This window comes from Pezoporus occidentalis, unplaced genomic scaffold (genome assembly GCF_034315485.1).
Source record: "Pezoporus occidentalis ecotype Australia unplaced genomic scaffold, CSIRO_AGI_Poc_V1 ctg157, whole genome shotgun sequence".
Taxonomy (NCBI): Eukaryota; Metazoa; Chordata; class Aves; order Psittaciformes; family Psittacidae; genus Pezoporus; species Pezoporus occidentalis.
This window is the reverse complement of record NW_026913393.1, coordinates 1,101,046-1,121,701: the sequence shown is the minus strand read 5'-3', so window position 1 is coordinate 1,121,701 and position 20,656 is coordinate 1,101,046. Positions and strand designations below refer to the sequence as shown.

Below are 20,656 nucleotides of genomic sequence, written 5' to 3'. Positions count from 1 at the left end.
GCATCTGCCTCGTGAAACGTGTCCCCGTTTTGCCTCAAACGCAGGACTGGTGCTGCGCTGAGCCACTGCTCCTTTATACTGCACATGCCTAAGATTCTGAAATCATCTGCCCATGTCCTGTCAGACACACGTTGACGCTTTAGTGTTCCTGAAAGGGCAGGAAGATGGGGGAATTGCTTTTCATCCATTTTTAAAGCTGTAGTTTGTAATCTAGTACTGGCTTTGTTTTAGAACAAGCTAGTCCTTTAACTGTCAGTATGCATGAAAAGGAAATGGAATGCAAGCTCCGCTTCAAAATTAGTGCTCCAATCCAGTGCATCCAGCATGGAAACATCTACCATGGCTTTTTCTGCAATGATTTTTAAAAAATGCTTGTATACCTTCCATGTTTTTTATCTGCTCCACATACAAACTGTCCAGTTTCCATAATAGATATAACTGATTGAGCCTGTACCCTCGTTGCCACTGAATTACACAACGATTATTACAAATAAATACTTCATAATAGATCTGCTTTAAAGACTAGCATGATCCTATTCTGCCTCAGGCCAATGTTACTATGGCTCATTAGCTATATAAACCAATATACAGCTTCATAGTGAAGAAATGATAGTTGCAAGTGCCATAGGCATGTCGAAAAACAAAAAGAGGAGTCTTTTATGTAAGAACTGTATGTCTGGTATCTGAAAGAGGATGCAGCTGAGTTTTGAGGTACTCCGACTGTACACAGATATAAAGTGAGTTATGAAAGAGAGTGCTTAATTTAGAAATTCACAATTTATTGACCAGTTTTCACTAAAAACAGGAAACAACATAAACCTCTCCTCCTGGATAATCTTTCCTCTGCAGATCACTGAGATTGAAGATCATTTACACATTTCACAGATTTATCTTTGTATACAAAGAGCATATGCTTTAGTCATCAAGGCGCCGGAAGAAGGGATGATAAACTGCGTTACAATAGCTAAAACACTTCAGCACAGGAACAGATGTAAGAGTTCTAGCTTTTCTGAAAAGGTACATGAGAATTGTCCTTAATTTCACACTTCCTATGTAACATCGGACCTAACTTGACAGGCTTAACTCAGACAAGGTCTGTACCAAAGCAATTAGCAGTGTTTCTTCAACACAACTGCCAGATCACACTCAGTTTCAACTTCCAAGCTGTTCTTTAATGAAGATGGAGGGCAGGGAAGAAGCATCAGTAACAAAAGAAGCTGCAAATACGCTCGTTTTAAATGAAAATTGCATTTGAAAAGGGCACAGTATTCTCCTCCCAAGAAGCTCAGAATACAAATGGTTCCCCACTTCCAGCACACTAATCACCACAAACAATTTTTAACACACATTTTAAGAAATGTATAATAATCCTTAACAGAGCAGTAACAAACACTAGTCACTAATATCACTCGCTAGTCTAAATCAGCACAGTAACCCAGCTCCAGGTACAGCTTTTTTAGGTTTTGCATAGCAATTGCACCCAATTTCAACTTACTTTGCCACCATTACTGGTTTGAAAAGGTTATGAAACACAGAGGGAAAATCCTGGTCTAAATCAAACCAGGAAAATTTGATTTCCAATGTAAACTGAGTTAGGATTTTATCCAGTTTGATCTGTTCTCAATATCGCAACTGGAATTCAGAAATCTGTAACATGCTTGATCTCCTGTTAACATCACAACTGGAATTCAGTAATTTATGACATGCTTTATCTCCTCTCAATATCACAAATCTCTCTGTATCACAACTGAACTTCACTAATTTACAACATGTTGTAATATTGAGGGGGATAAAACTGGAATTCAGAATTTATAACATTTGATCTCTCAGTATCACAATTGGACCTCAGTAATTTATAATGTTTTCAGAGCCTAATTTGCATTCTCTTGAACAGTACTGTGGTAGCAAGTGCAATAAAACCCACTTTTTTTTTTTAATTTAACAACAAATTGTGAAGGATAATAAAGGAGATTCATCCCTGAGGAATGAGACATTTAAAAACCGCGTATGATCGACAACCGCGGCAACACCCGGCGACGCGCACACCAACAGCCAGCGTTATGAACAGGCAGCAACAGAACTTGTCAGAGTCCAACATATTTGCAGTGTTGTTGCATTGATCCCCGTATCTTGTGTAATGAAACTGCAATTAGGAAATAGGATAAATAGAAATAGTGTCTTTATTATGTTAAGTTGAATGTCAGATGGACAGCTAAACCGTGCCGGATCCCCAAAAACTCAGTGGTGATGGTTCATAACTTGCTTCTTTGGCCATCCAAAATGTTTTTCCCCAGGTGTCTTCAACCAAACAACAGGAGGAGAATGATTGTAATGGAGTTCACTGCTATGAGTGGCACTGCAGGGAAAGAAGAGGAGTAATTGTAGAAATTTCCTTTTCCACATCCCAGTGACAGAACTTTGCATTATCTCAGGAGACTAAGGAGCAAAATCAATCAAAATCTTGAAAATGCATTTAATTTTGCTGCCCAAATCCAGGATTAGTGGAAGGAGCCAGGATCAAAGCTTAGGAAGCTAAAAATTAGTAGGAAGCAACATCATTAATATTTTTCTGTGGCCCATCATGTTTTAACTCTAACCCAAACAACCCCTTCACCAAATGAAACTAAACCGTCTCAAAGTCAGTTTTCAGCCTTGGCTTTGCTCTGATTTAGAAGAAATGCATCAGCTCTGTGTGGGCAAAAAAATAATGATTTGTTACTTCCTCTTTATCATCCCCTTTAAAAAGAATTTTTGGTGTGCTTTATAGGGAAAAAGCACCAGTAACTTACAAATTAAAGAGTCTTTTTTTTTTTCTTTTTTGCCCCTCATCTGTTGAGGTATCTGAGCCTGGCTTACCCTTAAGAATACCAGGAATTACATTTCCCTCACCAGGCACTTCAAATGGTGAAGATAACTGCACTCTCTGATTGATCCTCCCCTCAAGCTCCCAAATTCCAAGGAAAAGACAAGATGCAGCAGTGGCACCACAAGCCAGAATAAGGGAACGTTTTAAACTTTATCCAAATTAGGGCACCTGAGCTGGGACCTGCGCCCTTCTACAGAGAATCCAGACGTGAAGGAAGGACAGATTGGGAATGACGAGCAGAAATAGCAACTCTCTGGTAGAAAAGAAGAGTGAAAACAATGATGGTACTTCATTAAAGCACAGAAACTTCACAGCCGGTAATATCTGAAACCAAAGCCTTACCTCTCATTACAGTTCGTATGGATCGAATGAGGTTCGTTAGCTGAGCTTTAATTCCTGGTTCCTCTCCAAATCCTCCAATCCCTTGATCGCTTCCCCAGCCAACTGTGTCACATAAGTCCAGCCAGACATGTTAGAAGAAAAAAAGCCAAAACCACACAACAAATGCTGTCAGCAATATTAATGGGTTATCTGTCTTGAATAGGGTTCATATTAATTAACGTAAACCAATTCGTTTTAGTTCACAATCAGAATTTAATGCAATATACTGAAAACTTAAAAAACATTTTCATGAATGCAACACTAACAACAAATCAATGTTTCTCTGAAGGAAACCCTTACTTTTTTAATAGGCTACCATTCTCTTCATGCCAGAGGAACAAAGGAGTGTATCTGGGTTTAAAAATACCCTCCAAAATAAAACCAAACTACATCATGGTTCTTTACTAGAAGATAAAATAGCAAATATTTGTCGGGTATGAAATGATGCTTCAGCACTGAGAAAGGAGCTACATGACAGAAAAGGGTCAGCACAAATCCCAAACCACGATAGTGATTTTTGTGACTACTATTAAAAAAAAAAATACAGTTCCTTGGGAGGTTTTCAGAGGGACATCGAGGTGCTGCAGGCCTACAAAGCCCTTCAAGGGAGAAACCCTTCCCCACCTGCTGCAGAAAGGCCAAGCATGTGGTCCCAGCAACGGGATCAGGGAATTTTGCGTCCCTTGACCATCTGGGAATGTTCAAGAGCAGAGCTGGGAGAGGCCTTTGATATTCGTAGAATCACAGACTGCTCTGGGCTGGAAGGGATCTTAAGGCTCATCCAGGTCGAACCCCTGCCACGGGCAGGGACACCTTCCACTAGGGCAGCTCGCTCCAAGCCCCTGTGTCCAACCTGGCCTTGAACACTGCCAGGGATGGGGCAGCCACAGCTTCTCTGGGCACCCTGTGCCAGCGCCTCAGCACCCTCACAGGGAAGAGCTTCTGCCTAAGAGCTCACCTCAGTCTCCTCTCGGGCAGGTTAAAGCCACTCACAACCTCTGTGTTTTTCTCCACAGGTAACTTCTGAGAGATTGATTCCCCTTTTCCCATCTCCCTTGCTACTCCCAAATCACGTGGGGCCCACAAGAGACTTCACCCGTCCTGCCAATCCCATCTTCATTTCCATCGAACTGCTGCTCAACAAGAAAACCCCAAACACGAACTGAGCAGATCCCTCACTGCAAATCCTTCCAGGGAACAGGACAACAGGCTAACTGTCCGCACTCCTGCCAAAAACCTCACTCAGCCTTAGGGAAGTCTGGACTCTCCCCACCAGGAGACTGTGAAACCCTGGACCACAGGTCATTTGTCCTGGGGGTGTGCAGATCTGTGTCAGTGGCTCCTGTGTGCTTTGTGGGGCTTTGTTTTGAGAATGAGGATGCGCAGCCTCAGTAATTTCTCCAGTACCGCGGAAGCACAAAGGTGCCAAGACCGAGAAGTGCCATCTCATCAAGACAAGGGCAACGACAGGATGAAAGAAACCTTCTCACGCTATCGCGACGTATGGCGCAGATGAGGGCGGAAGAATCAAAAAGCACAGGAAAAGAAAAAAAAAAAAACAAAACCCCTCTAAAATGATGGAATTAAAGAAAGAAAGAAACAACACAACGACAGGAGCGATACCGCCCGGACTTCAGGACCTAAACCCCCCCGACGGCATTCCGCGCAACTGATGCCCAACACCGGCTCCTCGGTGGGGCGGAACGGGGTCCCCGCGAAGCCCGGAGGCCTTTCCGCGCACGGGCGGTGGCCGGGCGGTGCCGGCGGCCGCGCTGCCGGCCCGCGGGTGGGTGCGCCCCGCTCTCCCGGGCTCACCGTGACGGAGGAAGCGCTCCTCATGCAACACGGCCACGGCGTTGACGAAGAGCAGCGCGGCCTGCAGCAGCGAGTACAGCGTGAACGCCATGGCCCAGCGCCGCCGCGGCGCGCGGAACGACGTGGCGGGGAGGTGGGAGCCGTGAAGGGGCGGGGCCTCGGGCGGGGCGGGGCCGCTCGGCCCGGTGCTGGGTCCTGCCGCGAGCCCGGCGGCCGTGGGGTCGGCAGCGTGAGCCGCCGTGGTGTTATCTTTATGTGTGTGTGCAGTTATGTATTTAGGTTTTCACAGTCTTACACATTTATATATTTTTACATTTGTAGTCTCATTTACGTATGTGTATATTTCTATGAATATGTAACGTTATGGACATAAATATGTAAATGCGCACGTATTTGTCTGGAGAAGAGTAGGCGCAGGGGGGACCTTACTGCTCTCTACAACTGCCTGACAGGAGGTTATACTGAGGTGGGGTGCCAGTCTCTTCTCCCAGGTGAGAAGGGGGTGGTGAGGCACTGGAATGGGTTGCCCAGGGAAGTTGCAAATGCTCCATCCCTGTCAATGTTCAAGGCCAGGTTGGACAGAGCCTTGGGTGGCATGGTTTAGTGTGAGCTGTCCCTGCCCATGGCAGGGGGGTTGGAACTGGACGATCTTAAGGTCCTTTCCAACCCTAACTGTTCTATGATTCTAATAATAAGACAAGAGGGAACAGCCTCAAGCTGCAGCAGGGGACGTTTAGATGGAGATTAGGAGCAACTTCTTCCCCAGAGGGTGCTCAGGCGTTGGAAGAGGGTGCCCAGAGCAGTGCTGGAGTCACCGCCCCTGCAAGTGTTCGCAAACTGTGTAGATGAGGCCCTTAGTGACATGTTTAAGCGGTGAACTTGGCAGTGCTGGGGTAAAGGTTGGACTTGGTGGTCTTAAAGGACTTTTCCAACCTTTTCCATAGTTGATTCTATGATATTTTATAAGATATATTTTTTTTATATTTGTTTATGTGGCTGCCCCAACCCTGGCAGTGTTCAAGGCCAGGCTGGAAGGGGCTTGGGGCAACCTGCTCTAGTGGAAGGTGTCCCTGCCCATGGCAGGGGGTTGGAACTGATTTAAGGTCCCTTCCAACCCAAACCAGTCTGGGATTACATGATTCTATACTGTATTTCATAATATATATATATGTGTATATACTATGTCTATACACACTATATAGTTTGTGTATATACTTCATATGGATAATATCAAGGGGTTCTTCCCTGTATATTTTCTATATATATTCCTTTACATGTTTACCTCAGATCCCAACTGTTGTTCATCCAAAACATCATGACAGCAGAAGTCAGGATTCTTAGGACAATCCCAAAGAAAACAGTTATTTTCTACTGGATTGATCAGGGCCTCTGATTGCTTCTGCGGCCAAATAACAATAATAACTGGAACTCAGGGATACTGTATAGTTATCGATGCATACACATTTTTTTTTCCCCTTGTCTCTTTCAGTCCTATTGGCTGAAGGGGGAAATTTACACAATCACACTGATTTAATTTCTCAGGGATCTTACACTATGCAAACCCCTTCGCTCCTGATGGTTGATGGCTTTTATTACTCCATCAGGGTACAGTATTTGTATAACCACTGCGCTGTGATGGCTACTGGGCTCATCACCATCATAGAAATGGTAACTTTGTGCTTAATGTGGTGTACTGACCCACCTCAGTTCTTCTCTCTGCCGAAGACTTGTGATATGATCATATGATGTGTGCAAATTATTCACAGTTTATCAATACTCTATCTCTGTGCTTCAGCTCTGGGTTCAGAGCTCCACTCAGCAGCAAGCATGAGGTGACCTGATACTTCAGTGATTAATTAAGCATTGGGATCTATAGATGCTCAGGCAGCATGCGAATTAGCCACAAAGAAACCCAGGCCTCAGCTTCTTCTTGTCTTCTCCTTTCCTTTCCAAAACACTTCCTTTAGTACAGCTGATGACATAGTACAGTCAATGATATAGTATAGCTGATGATGTAGTATGGTGCCTCTAAATTATCATTACTATCAAATAACATCGTATTTTAACAGCTGGAACTGGAAGCAAGAGAAAGTGGTACCCGATCATCAGACCCATACCATATATTACTGTACTAACTTACCTCCAAATTACTACAGTTAAATAAGAGACATTGAACAGAGAACAAAAAATCAAACCTATTCATCAGAGCTTTGTCACCTGGTCGAAATTATTTAACATTTCTGTCTCAAAAAGGAACATAATCTCAGTTAAGGGAAGCAAGTAAAGTATCTATTGCAATTCCAGTGAGATCAATATTATTTAAGCACATGCTGAAGCTTTTATTATATGAAAGCTCAAAACATTCCCAAATGTTGGCTCTGATTCTGCAAACACTTTTGTGTAGGATTGACTTAACTCATGCTGACAGTTAGAGGGAACACTCGAGCACACCAGCACCATGGACACACACCTTGCAGGCTCAGGAATCCCAAAATAACTTCTGTATTCCTCATCTAGATTTTTAAATGTGGTATGGGTACAAACCTGCTAAATCCTGTCATCTTAACACTTCAAAATGGAGCCATTTCTACTTACCCAGGCCCACCCCAAAGTTTACAAAAAGCTTTTGTTAACCATTCAAACCATCTTTTTCTGGGTATCTATAAATAGAAGAAAACCTGATCCTGATTTTTACCAAACCCGCTACATGCAGGGAAAGTCAATATTGAAAAGATTTCATCCCAAAGGCCATTACAGTTTTTAAGAAGTTGTGAGTGCTGGCAGATAGTGGTCTCACAAATGGAACTACCTTTTGCTCTCAGGCATGACTTAGGGCATTATGGCAGTAATTCTATAATTAAATACAGATAAATATGACGGGTCACTAACAGGCACATCTAATAACCACCATCCTCAAGCAGCATTTCCTGGGCTATCTGCTTACCGTATCCAGCTATAAATAAATACTAACCCCAGCAAAGAGCTAATGTTTAAAATTATGGCCCTGAGATAAAAAAATGAGGTTTTTAAGATAAGTATACAAGTTATGGCTTAGTATTTTTACCCATAATTAAGATGTATTTCCAAAGAGCAGCTGCTATCAAGCTTACATAAACCTGACTTGATTTTCCCCTTTGTAAAATCTATCATGGCAACTTAACGACCACACGGGCCTGATCTCTGAATCATGAGTTACGGGATCTCTGAATCGTGGTTGAAGGCAAAACCAGACAGAGTTGCTTGCATTAGAAAGAAAGCATTATATTTTTCCTTCATTAAGATGTTACATTTCAGTGCAGTAAATTCCTGTGGTGTCATGTGGAGAGTGCAGTCCATCACCATAAAGGAGAGATTTAAACCACCTTACAGATGTCAAAGGATTAAACTTCAGGCTGGTGAAGGATTGTGAAGACCTCGGTGTTTTTTATTCTCTGTTTATTGTTCCATAGCATCAGACAGAGCAGAGCTCCTCGGATATAACCATCCTCTACAGACAACAACACTTGATCTTGTTGCATGCAAGTTTTCAGGATTAGATTAGTTTATTCCTCATGAGTAAATACCAAAGGGAGTAAATACCAAAGGAAGTAAATATCGAAGGAAGTATCCTCGTGACATCAGTCCTTACACCCTTTGCCTCACTTGCCACCATCTTCTTGAGTTTGTCTTCTGAACTGACTTTGACAATTTCCTCCTTTAGATACTTTACATACACTATTATGGAACCACAGAATCACAGAATGGTTTGGGTTCTAGTTCCAACCCCTGCCACAGGCAGGGACCCCTTCCACTAGAGCAGCTTGCTCCAAGCCCCTGTGTCCAACCTGGCCTTGAACACTGCCAGGGATGGGGCAGCCACAGCTTCTCTGGGCACCCTGTGCCAGCGCCTCAGCACCCTCACAGGGAAGAGCTTCTGCCTAAGAGCTCATCTCAGTCTCCCCTCGGGCAGGTTAAAGCCATTCCCCTTGGCCTGTCCCTACATCCCTTGTCCCAGGCCCCTCCCCAGCTTTCCTGCAGCCCCTTCAGGCACTGGAGCTGCTCTCAGGTCTCCCCTTCAGGAGCCTTCTCTTCTCCAGGCTGCCCCAGCCCAGCTCTCTCAGCCTGGCTCCAGAGCAGAGCTGCTCCAGCCCTCGCAGCATCTCCATGGCCTCCTCTGGCCTCGCTCCAACAGCTCCAGATCCCTCTTGTGCTGCTGCCCCAGAGCTGGATCAGGACTGCAGGGGGGGTCTCCCCAGAGAGCAGCAGAGGGGCAGGATCCCCTCCCTGAGCTGCTGCTCACGCTCTGGGGGGTCTGGACTCAAGCGCTCACTGAAGCCAGGTCATGGGAAGCTTCTCCCCACCCAACACCCTCAAGTCCTTCTCCTCAGGGCTGCTCCATCCAGTCTCCTCCAGCCTGTGTTTGTGTTGGGGTTGCCCCAGCCCAAGGGCAGGACCCTGCACTTGGCCTACTACCAGCAGAATATTGTTTTTAAGACACAGGAAAGGCTGGAAATGGGCCCAACCCATCCCAAGCTGAAAGTGAAAAGAAGTGTTTTGTTGGTGACAACTCTTTTACCCTTATTTGACTTCTCTAATGACTAATGAAAAGACTTTTACTGGGAACACACCATTTTCAGTGCTTCACGTTAACTGGTTGATAAAAAATGTGTGTGTCCAGATGAGCTTTGCCAGTGGCCCTGGTCATCCCTCAATAGCTGAAAATCAGCAAACTTAAAATACCCACCTTCAGAGCCCAGAAAAAAGCTCTCTGTATTGTGGTTTTACCTTAATGGGTCTGTGAACAGTCATGAACCATTGTACTGTGTGGAACTGTATTGAATCAAGGAGCTGAATCCTTAAAACTGCCTCCCACATAACCATCTCTACCATGAAAAACTCCATTAACTGAAAAACTCCATGTATGTGAAAAATTTAGGTTCTGTGTCTCAATTTGGTGTTATAAATAAACCCCGCTTATACTAAGGCCTTTGTCATCCTTTATTCATCATACTTGTTGCAGTGTCAAACCACTGCAAAGGTTAATGATGTATCCTACAGACATAAGGCATCTTTTGCAAGCACAAATTGAGTATGTAACCAGGACAGAACAACTGAATGTCAAGTTGTTTGCTTTAATTATCAAAACTGGGAATGCAGCATATTTTGTACATTTGAGAGTATGGGGTAAGAACCAGTACATCTGTTTTTTATCCTTGAGCAGCTACAGAAAAGATTTCTGTATTATCTGTGACATTAAATGTGCTGTGCAGTACCCTCTCTTCCCTTCCTAATTTGGACAGTGAATAGCCATTCCTTTCCACAACACAGCCTGCCAGCTTTGTGCCTTCAGAGGACATTAATTCACACAGAAAAGGACTGCCTGGGGATTGAAGAACAAGGGAAAAACAAAGACAAAATTCTGAATTTACACCTGCATTTATTGATGCCATTTCCTAAGTTTATTGTACGTAACAGCCTTAAAATGTCATTTGTTGTCTAGTGCGTGTGCACGCACACACACTGCTGCTCATCTTGGACTAATCAACAGATCAGTATTACATTATGTTACATTGTATTATACTATGATTATTGGCATCTTCATCCCAGTCACCGCTGGCATTGTGCTCATGCTGAAACACACCAGTCCAGAAACAAAGCCTGCTGTGCTCCGTACTGTACAGATACCTTTCTGAGATGACAGGAGTAGGTATTTTCCAGTCCATGTCTCAGCTGGAAGATGGTGGATATCAAAAGCAGGCCAACCAAGCAGACTTTATCAGAGAATTAGAAGCCTCTGCTTTGCCCTGCCTCAGTGCTGTCAGACAGTCAGGATCTGCAGGCATTGAGGCAGCAGCAGGTCTTAAGGAGGGATTTAGAGAAGGATGAGGGAACAGCTCCATGAATTCTGAAAGGGGGAATTTTGTCTCTGTGCAGTGAGCAGCTTGAAGAGCAAGCAGGCGTATTAAGGAGAGCAAAGAGAAGGGGTGTCTGAGGAAACAGCCCCAGGCTGCACCAGGGCAGGTTTAGATGGAGCTGAGGAACAATTCCTTCCCCAGAGGGTGCTCAGGCATTGGAACAGGCTGCAGTCACCATCCCTGCAAGTGTTCACACAGCGTGGAGACGAGGCCTCAGTGCCATGGGTTAGGGGTGGCCTTGGCAGTGCTGGGGAACCATTGGACTTGATGAGCTTAAAGGTGTTTTACAACCCAGCTGATTCTATGATGAGTTGGACAAGGCCAAGGAACACACTTATCCCTCTCCATACCAGATCCTAGACTAACCTGCTCCCTGTAACTGCCACCCGTATAGGGAGAACAGCCTGGCTTGTTCCTTAGCAAGCGGATGCCACACCAGGGGCAGAGGTCATCAGTGCCAGGAAGGTTGGAGCGCTCAGTTTAACGATTAATAGATGGTGTCTTCCTTGAGGCTGTAAAAGTGGGCAGATTAAAAACAAAACCACAGACCTGGTGCCTTAAGAGATTGGAGTCTGTCCAATAACTTCAGCACAGCCACAGAGTTAGTGGTTATTATGTAGTAGGAAACCATGTGCAAAAGGTTAGGTCTCAGCACAGTGTGAGGGACTCACCTGTGAGTCAGAGGGATTGGGAAATCTTTGTAAAAATTACCAGAAATCCCCCCAGTCTTTTTTTCCTCATGACTCATCCCCCAGAAAGAGATAATATGGAAAGATGCATGTCTTTATGGTAAATTTTTAACACCACACATCACAGAGATAAGGTACAGAAGAGGGAAAAGTATTCAAACAAAAAAGTTAAAGCATTACAATTTTACAGCCCTTTGTTCTTCGCAAAGGCTACAATGAGAATTTATTGATCTTGTCAGGCAGAAGAACAGCAAAAGGAAAAAGATGGAGGGAAAGAGAAAACTAAACGGCTTGGCAAGAACAAAGGCCTCCCTAGTGCCAAGGCAGCTGAGAAAGAAAAGAACCCCAGACTGGTTTGAGTTGGAAGGGACCCTAAAGCTCATCCAGTTCCAACCCCTGCCATGGGCATGGACACCTTCCCCTAGAGCAGGTTCCTCAAGGCTTGTCCAACCTGAACACTTCCAGGGATGAGGCAGCCACAACTTCCTTAGGCAGCTTTTTCTCCACTTTGATTAAAAAATTCCACATTGATTAAAAAATTCCATTTTCCTGCATTTTCCAGTACTGGTGCAGTACAAGTTCACAGTCCAAATCTATGGTGGGTCGTGTCAGTCCGTCAGCTCCCCAGCATACACCCCAAAGTCCTTTTGTCTCCAGAAGAAAGCTACAGGTGGAAGAAGTTGTGGGTCATCACTGCTCTGGCACTGAATCGGGGCACATAATTGAGACATCAAAGGAGAACAATGGCTCACCAATGGAACTTATCCCGTCATGGATGGCAAACTCCGGCCGGGGATACAGCTCTCGTGCCAGAAATGTAACTGATACACACCGGGCCAGTGAAATCCACCGTTGAAATCTTATCAGAGCTTCTGTTTGCCACTGTTAGGTTTTCCACCACCGTAGGTGCACTGAGATTTTTGGATGAGTAATTCGACGTGCACCACCTGGCATGGCAAAAATGGAGCAAAACAAGCCATGAAGAGCTGCTTGTATTTTGGATGCAATTCAGTTAATAACAGGATATAACTAATGGCAGTACAGAACTAGCAGCTGGGATAGAGCTGATTTAAGTCATTATGGAGGTGACCTTTTTCTCTCCCTCAGTCTTCCGCCCTTTAGTATAAAACATGTCTTATGACCCCATTGTTCTTCTCCATTTGGCTGGATGCATTCGTACTAAAGCTGAGCAGAATTTTTGTTGAAGAGATTTCTCAAAACATAATTTCTCATAATAGAAATAATTATCTCAGGGAACATCCCTCTTCTGTGAGCTCAGGTTGCTCTTGGAAAGAAAAAACAGAAAATATTGGCAGTAGTGAGAAATGAAGGGCCTGGGTCTCTTATTTTTCCTCAATAAAATTTCAGTCCACATATATTAAAAAAGTCTGGGAATGGGGAAAAGAATTTGGACCAGATATAAACCAAAACCAAATGTCATTGCCTTAAACTGATACTCTCCAAGCACCCACCATAGCAGTTCTCCAGCCACCATTATTGCACCCCGAGATGGGCTGATGGAGAAGCCCAAGAAGCACTAGGGTTTGGCAGGCTGCTCCCGTGGGCTCCCTGACAACACTGGGCTCCTGCAGGAATTCCTCACTGCACACATTTCCTTGGCAGCCCTGGGTCCTCTCCTACTGCCCAAACACTCACCTCCGGAGAACACTTATTGCTGCGCTGATGGCAACCAACAGTAAGAGGCTTCCACTGAGAGACACCATGATGATCTCGTAAGTAGATGGTGGTGAACCTTGAAGAGAGTATGGAAATCACAGGTGAGTTCTGCCAACAAACAGCTTTAGGAATCTAAAGTTCTTGCTAAATGACCCCAGGTTGCTACAGGCTGCAAATACTGACGGTCCTGCTGCAAACCATGGAGGGAGGGGAGCGATCCAAAAGGCATACCTGGGAACTACTTCTTCTTTTAAATATCACAGATCAGTTCATTAACTGATGGTTCTTTATCTACCAAGGTACAAAGCAAAACTGCTTTTCAGGTCTGAGACTGACACCCAGTCCTATGGATCTGAGGGTGGAAAAGTCTGCCAGGCACTGTCAGACCACAAAGTTACTCCGTATATTATCTACCTACTCACAGTAAAGACACAGCAGGATCCTGAATGAATCTTACTGCCTGTCTCTATCTATCTTACTGCCCTCCCCTATCCAACCCTGTGCCTCCAAGTCTCCCACACTCTCTTCTGCTGCAACAGCATTTTATTTCCACCATTCTTCCCACTCTAAAACCTCAATAGAAACAGGTCTAACATGGCTGATTCATTCCTTTTGAGCCCATGCAACACTCAGTTTCTGCTAATCTTTCATGCTTGGTAAGACTGCTTTTGCCTGGCACCTCTCAGCAGTGTCACCGCACAGTCACCACACGAACACTGCAGAACTAATTTTAAATGCTAATGAAAACAAACAGGAGAGTGAAACACCTTCTTCCTTGGAAACCACCATGCTGTGGAAACCTTCATCGCCAGCACGGACCGTCCTGAAAAAGAAAGCCAACAGACATTCGGATTGCAGTGTAACTTTGAAACCCAGCATATTTATTTTAGATCCATTTGTGACATCTGAGTCTTTCACCATCTCTAATGTGAACTTCCCTTGACAACTTCCTTGTGAGATAGATTCTGCCATTGCCATTTTGCAGATTGGAAACCAAAACAAGATGAGGTATGGGACAGATCCAAAAGGCAGAATTTAATCTGACATCAAAACCCTGAATGTTTCCCTCGAAGCAATGAGCTTCCCCAGCTGTCTAAGTTTTGACCTTGTGTTTGTCTATGGCATCTAATTTTGGCATGGACAAGCATGTTGGCATCATGCTGTAGCAAGCCTAGCACACAGTTTTACCTAACCCCAAACCAATTTGCCATAGGACACACAGGGATACTTTAGCAGGAAGGGTAACTGAGACCAGGTTCCTTGAGTAGAGGTTATACGTTTTCTTTTACTGCCCCCAGAAGTGGAATGCTTAACTCCTGTAAAAACCCTCAGCCACCACATAAGAAAATAGCTAGGAATGACCAACAGCTGGATGGAAAGATAATGGGTGTCCAAAATACCATTTCTTGCTTTGTGCAAATAATATTATGCTACCACAGAAATGCTGCCTGGTTCCAAACCCTCATCCAAGAATGCAGTTTCTAAAAATGATGAATGAAGCTTTCTATAACAGTAAGTATGTGAGGCAAGGATAAATCATGAGCCTAATGTCAAGTCGGGGAAACTGAGGGGAACAATTTGCCTCATATTGGTTAGACAGCCTGTGGCATGGCTGGGAATTTCAAGGGGATCTCCTGTCTCTTGCTTTTATGATAATATTCCTCTTGTAGAAGCTTAAAACTATTACACAGCTTATTACTGTAAAGTAAACGGGATAAAAATCAAGTGCTCAAGTCAGATTCAGGTGTGACCTTGTACTGATGCTGCCACACAGACACACGCAGCCCTATTTCCAGCTTGCTGTGTGGTACAGATTTCCAATCATTACTGCATTCTATTCTAGCTCTTTTTCTATAGAAAAAAAATGTGGAGTCACAGGGTGTACCCTGATGACATTCAGTTAATAAACTCAAGAATAAATTGCCAAGATGTTCTCAGAAATAAAAGGAGCTTCTATCTAAAGTCTTAGATGTTGCACTTCAGGCTCTCCTCTCTTTGCATCAACATGTTTAACTCAAAATGGAATTATAGTGGAAAATCTGTGTAGCCACAGGTTGCATTAGAAAAACGCAAGTGACTGAAGAAAATGCAACCCTATAGGGGAAAAGCCAAGCCAAATCCATACTCATGTTTATATGAGGACTAACACCAGCTCTGAAATGCTGCTCCCGTGGAAATATTGTGTATGACAGAGTCACAGAATCACAGACTGGTCTGGGTTGAAGGAAGCTTAAAGCTCATCCAGTTCCAACCCCTGCCTCAGGCAGGGACCCCTTCCACTGGAGCAGCTTGCTCCAAGGCCCTGTGTCCAACCTGGCCTTGAGCACTGCCAGGGATGGGGCAGCCACAGCTTCTCTGGGCACCCTGTGCCAGCGCCTCAGCACCCTCATCATAAACCATTTCTTTCTTTGACCTAGTCTGAATCCTCCCTCTTTCTGTTTAAAACCATCACCCCTCGTCCTGTCGCTACAACCATCACCCCTCCTGTTAACATGAATCAGAGGGATCTGCAACAACTGCTGTTTTCATAAAGCTTGGACAGTAAAACCAGGCAGCATCATGTTATGGCTAAGCAGACTGTCCAGGCTTTGCCTCTTATCTATTTGTGCATCTGTCTGTGAATAAACGAAAAAGTTGGCCTAGATGCTGTTTCAGGATCTCACATTAAATCTCCCTGGTCTAAGGAAAGCTGAGCTATTACTGAAAGTAAAAGATCACGTGCTTACTACAGAATCCTCCAGCCCCCATGACACAATCTCTTTCTGGCACAGCAGTAAGATGTCCTCAGTGTCACCCTTCAGTTTGAGAAAAGAGAATAAACCACGGTGATTTAAATCTAGAGCAGAATAAGATTACAGATTTCTGGGTTACCTTGTGACTGCTGTAGATCCTTGCATTAGCATTGTGCTGCTGAGACCTTGCATGAAGGTAAAGCTGGTCTGAAGGGTTTCAGGCTAATTGCTCACTTCATTTGCCTCTGTTGATTACTTCCTTCTCTCTGTGGTTTTTGTTAGGGCAGAATAATCTGTTCCGTTTGTAGCCAATCAATAAAGTTTGGAGGTGGATCAAAGAGAAGCTTTACTTGCTGTCCTTTTGTTGCAGCTCCTTTCATGATCTTTCTGGTGGAGAAGGACACATGGCTGGTCTCCACTAGAGCACTGCCAGTGCTTCTGTTGTGTACTGGAGCCTCCCTGATGTGCTGATTGCATGAACTCCTCCAACAGAACTGCCTTATTCAGAAGCATGCAAGAAACACACCCAAGAAACATGCCTTTGATGTGCCTTTGGGTCTCCTCCAGCGGGCTGGGTGAGGGCAGGCAGCTGCTTGGTCTGGGTGGTCTGCAGGTGAGGGACAAGGGGTGACTACAGGACCACAGTAAGTCTGAGCCCCATCTCCGTTCTTTGGGTGTTTGGCAGGCCAGCCTGGGTCTTCACACCGAAAGCAAGGAGGCAGGAATTTGAAAAGCCATTGAGCTGTTAACTGGTGATGGGCAGTTTAGTGATGGGTTTCAAACATACTTCGTTTTAGTGTTTCTTGCAGCCTGGCTTAGCTGTTCTTCACTGCACCACGGGCATGAGGATACCATCAACGTTGTTCTGCACCTCTTTACATGCCTCTGTTAAGGAAGTCACACCTCTACAGATGTGGACCTCATTTTGCTCTGCAGAAATCCCTCATCCTTGCTGGAGATTGGAGCTGAGCTGGCAACTGGACTGAGTTATCTGCTCAAAAGCACGATTACCTGTGCTTTGTGACCAGAGAAGGAGTGGTGCTCCAGGGTGGGCACTCCTTTCTCATTCATGCCTTCACACACAACATTAATACACTTCGGGCTGGCACATATTTCAGAGCAAACAAAGGAGATTGACTCATTTTTCCGCTGTGCCTCGATAGGGAGCTGGAAAACAATTTCAGCTCCTCTTGCCTCTGTACTGGTATCAAACAGGACCAAAACACCTCTCCAGGTCCCTGGAGATTGTTTGGCAGGGTTTCAGATGTCCACAGTCCAAATCACTGAGCGCGTTTAGATAATGACCATGGCTGTGAATTTTCCTCTATGGTGTAAGAAAACAGTGAATGAGCTACATTAAACAGATTTTAGAGAGGTGAAGAGTGGAGGAGAGGCCTGCAGGTAAAGGGAGATACGTTCTTGGTTAAGGTGATCAGTGGTCAGTGATCCATTCTATACTATCCATAGGGGAGGACACTCAATAAATACCTTCTCCTGTCCTCCAAGGCATTACTGGCCTTTTATTTGGCTTCAAGTCAGAACAAGCCTGATGTTAAAAACCAGTTCCATGTTGTACATGGCACAAAAGGCATGGAAGGGAGGAGTTTTCACTCGGGCAGGTGCCAGTGCTTTCCCTCTTTATCAAACAAAAAGCTCAAAATAAAACAGAAATTGGTGCTGAGGCGCTGGCACAGGGTGCCCAGAGAAGCTGTGGCTGCCCCATCCCTGGCAGTGCTCAAGGCCAGGTTGGACACAGGGGCTTGGAGCAAGCTGCTCTAGTGGAAGGGGTCCCTGCCCGTGGCAGGGGTTGGAACTGGGTGAGCTTTAGGGTCCCAACTCAAACCAGTCTGTGATTCTGTGATTCTATAACTTTCTTAAAGATTTATTAAAAGTATTGGAAAAAAAATAATAAATTTAGAGTAAATATGAACTTTAACCCCTCACAGTGGAGAAAAGGCACAGGAACAGTCAAGAGGTGCTCAGTAGCACAAACAACACAAACATTTTGTTTACTATTAAATAGTGGAGCCTTGTCCTGCTTGCCATACCCCGTTCAGACAAAACTTCCAAATTTTCACTGTTAACATCTTTAATTGGCGAATTCATGCAGAGATAACTTTTTTATAATAATCAAGGTATGTACTTGTTGGTATGGTCCATCTGAAGAGCTGTAAATGCTCACATATACTTTCTACTTCAAATAACTTGCTCATGAGTCACTGGATTGCACCTTGCATCTTAGAACAAGGACAACAAAAGGTAAAAAAGGCCTGAGGGAGATGGTTTGAAGGCACCTAAAAGTATACATTCCCATAAGAGGTCCAATGCTCATGAATAAGGGAAATCACATATCTTCATGCTTTTTCTTGGTGCACTATTTCTTCAACATAATTAACTGTGCTAAAGTATCTCGGAACCAAACTGGGTAGGCTCTGAGTCCTGGGGAAGCACTTTCATGTCTGAAGGACAGAGCTCGGTTTGGAGACATTGTGGGCAGTTCATGGAAACACAGCTTTGTGAGGGAATAATAAAAGGACTGTCAATTGCTAATGAGCCTTTTGAATCTGTTTATTGTTTATTCAAGCACCCAGGAAAAATCAAATCACAGCTCAGTAGCCTGTGCTGTGGGTTTTTTTTTTTGCCATTCTCTTGGGGTTTTGATAAAAGAAAGGCTGAAACTAAGGTGTGTAATACAGCTGCTGCCTTTCGCCTCTCTTGCGGTAGCAGCTGTAGAAGTGATTATTTGGTCAACCACAAGTGTATTTTAAAGGTGTTGTCAGGTGTAAGAAAATCTGAATGCTTAATTTCCACAGTAACTCTTACTTTATAGCAAGGACGGTACCCATATGGGCTAACCTGTACCAGTAAATTAACAGTGTCTGGGGCCATTCCCATGTGGCACTGAAGAGCTGTACCCACACCACAAAGCCCTCATCTTTCAGCTCAGGGTGGCCATATCCAAAGTGCCATTGGGAAGGGCTGCAGTATGGGTTGACTTACCAGCCATGCTGAGAACGGTGCTCTAGGGTATCAGTGGGCTCAAGCACAACCCTGTCAGGGCCACTGCAATGCTTTAACTATACAGCTGAGTTAAGTGCAGGGGACGCTAGTATAGACACAGCCTTAGGGTAGGTATAAGGCATAAACAGCCGTTATCAGCTAAATCTTTCTGTACCCTTTTCTTTGTCTTTCCTTTATGATGCAAGGTGGTGTAAAGGTCGAGGGTTGAGTATGTGAAATACAAGTGTTTTATGGGAACCTTATCGCTTTAATGTGTGCAAACTTTGGCACAAGAGGAAAGCAAACGAAAAGCAAATGGTGATAAGAAGCTTTGTTGGCTGTTTACCAAAGTAGATTTGTCTAGGCGGTGGCTGCCCTGTGTTTGTTTTCTGGGATCATGTTCTTGAGCTTTATCAGTGCAAGGGATGATTTTTTAATTCAAAACACTCCATTCATGCTTAATTCTGGGACATATGTTCCATCATAATATTTGCAGCTGCGATCTGTAGATCAGTTACAAACGAGACAAGTGGTGTTTCCATTTACTGATTGGGGAGCTTAGCCTAACTGAGAGCAAATTGGGCATTTTAAGTTTGAATGTTCCATTTGAAACATATTTGTTGCATATCCACTCTGTCATTTCTGTGAACTGTGCATTTAATACACAGATTCACAACTTCAACATACTACTTACTCACTATTTATTTGCTGTTGGAAGTCACTGGGGAACACGATGGTCTGAACGCTGCTTTAGCAGGGAGTAGAAAACAAATCAATCTGCTGTAGACCCTCTGTGTCTGCTCTTGGGTCTGAACAGGCTGGTTCTCAGCTGGGGAGGGACAAGGGGTTACTCTGCATGTCTGACCACATCCAGGAGCTCTGGCACTCAGAAGCCATTAGCGCAGTTAATTTCTTATTGAGCAACGGGATTACTTTATGTCTGGGCAAAATTTTTGATGTGTAGTGGTAAGACATCTTACCACCACTCTACAGTCAAGTTCATTCATCACAGAAAGTATCATCAAGTCACTCTGTACTGTAATCTATATAGTATCCTGCATCTTGACTACGTAGCCAACTCTCCATCTCAAAAAGCATATGGCTGATCAGGAAAAGGTGCATGAAGGCTACAAGCTATGGGACTGCTTCTGTTGGAGGCATTAAGGAGGTGATCCTGCCTCTCTACTCTGCTCTTATGAGACCCCACTTGCAGCACTGTGTGCAGTTCTGGTGTCCTCAACATAAAAAGGACATGGAGATGTTGGAACAAGTCCAGAGGAGGCCATGAGGATGATCAGGGGACTGGAGCACCTCTTGTATGAAGACAGGCTGAGGAAGTTGGGGCTGTTCAGCCTGGAGAAGAGAAGCTGAGTGGAGACCTCAGAGCAGCCTTCAGTATATGAAAGGGGCCTATAGGGATGCTGGGGAGGGACTCTTCATTAGGGACTGTAGTAACAGGACAAGGCTAATGGGTTAAAACTTAAACAGGGGAAGTTCAGGTTAGATAAAATGAAGAAGTTCTTTACTGTGAGGGTGGTGAGGTGCTGGCACAGGGTGCTCAAAGAGGTGGTGAATCCTCCATCCCTGCCTGTGTTCAAAGCC

At 44.4% G+C, this 20,656-nt stretch overlaps 1 protein-coding gene and 1 long non-coding RNA gene across 2 annotated transcripts; both read right to left on the bottom strand.

Annotated features, from left to right (window-relative positions):
- Positions 1-758: 758 nt before the first annotated feature.
- On the bottom strand, positions 759-5,221 carry IER3IP1 (immediate early response 3 interacting protein 1). Its single transcript, XM_062611771.1, has 3 exons — positions 5,063-5,221; positions 3,209-3,310; positions 759-2,356 (listed from the first exon to the last, which is right to left on the bottom strand). Exons 1-3 carry the CDS (start codon positions 5,151-5,153, stop codon positions 2,301-2,303), a joined length of 249 nt encoding a protein of 82 aa, XP_062467755.1. The 5' UTR covers positions 5,154-5,221; the 3' UTR covers positions 759-2,300.
- Positions 5,222-11,813: 6,592 nt separating this feature from the next.
- On the bottom strand, positions 11,814-13,422 carry LOC134160094 (uncharacterized). The gene is made up of 3 exons (XR_009963438.1): positions 13,302-13,422; positions 12,398-12,592; positions 11,814-12,309 (listed from the first exon to the last, which is right to left on the bottom strand). It is a non-coding gene; the product is annotated as an uncharacterized LOC134160094 (long non-coding RNA).
- Between the last annotated feature and the right edge of the window lie 7,234 nt (positions 13,423-20,656).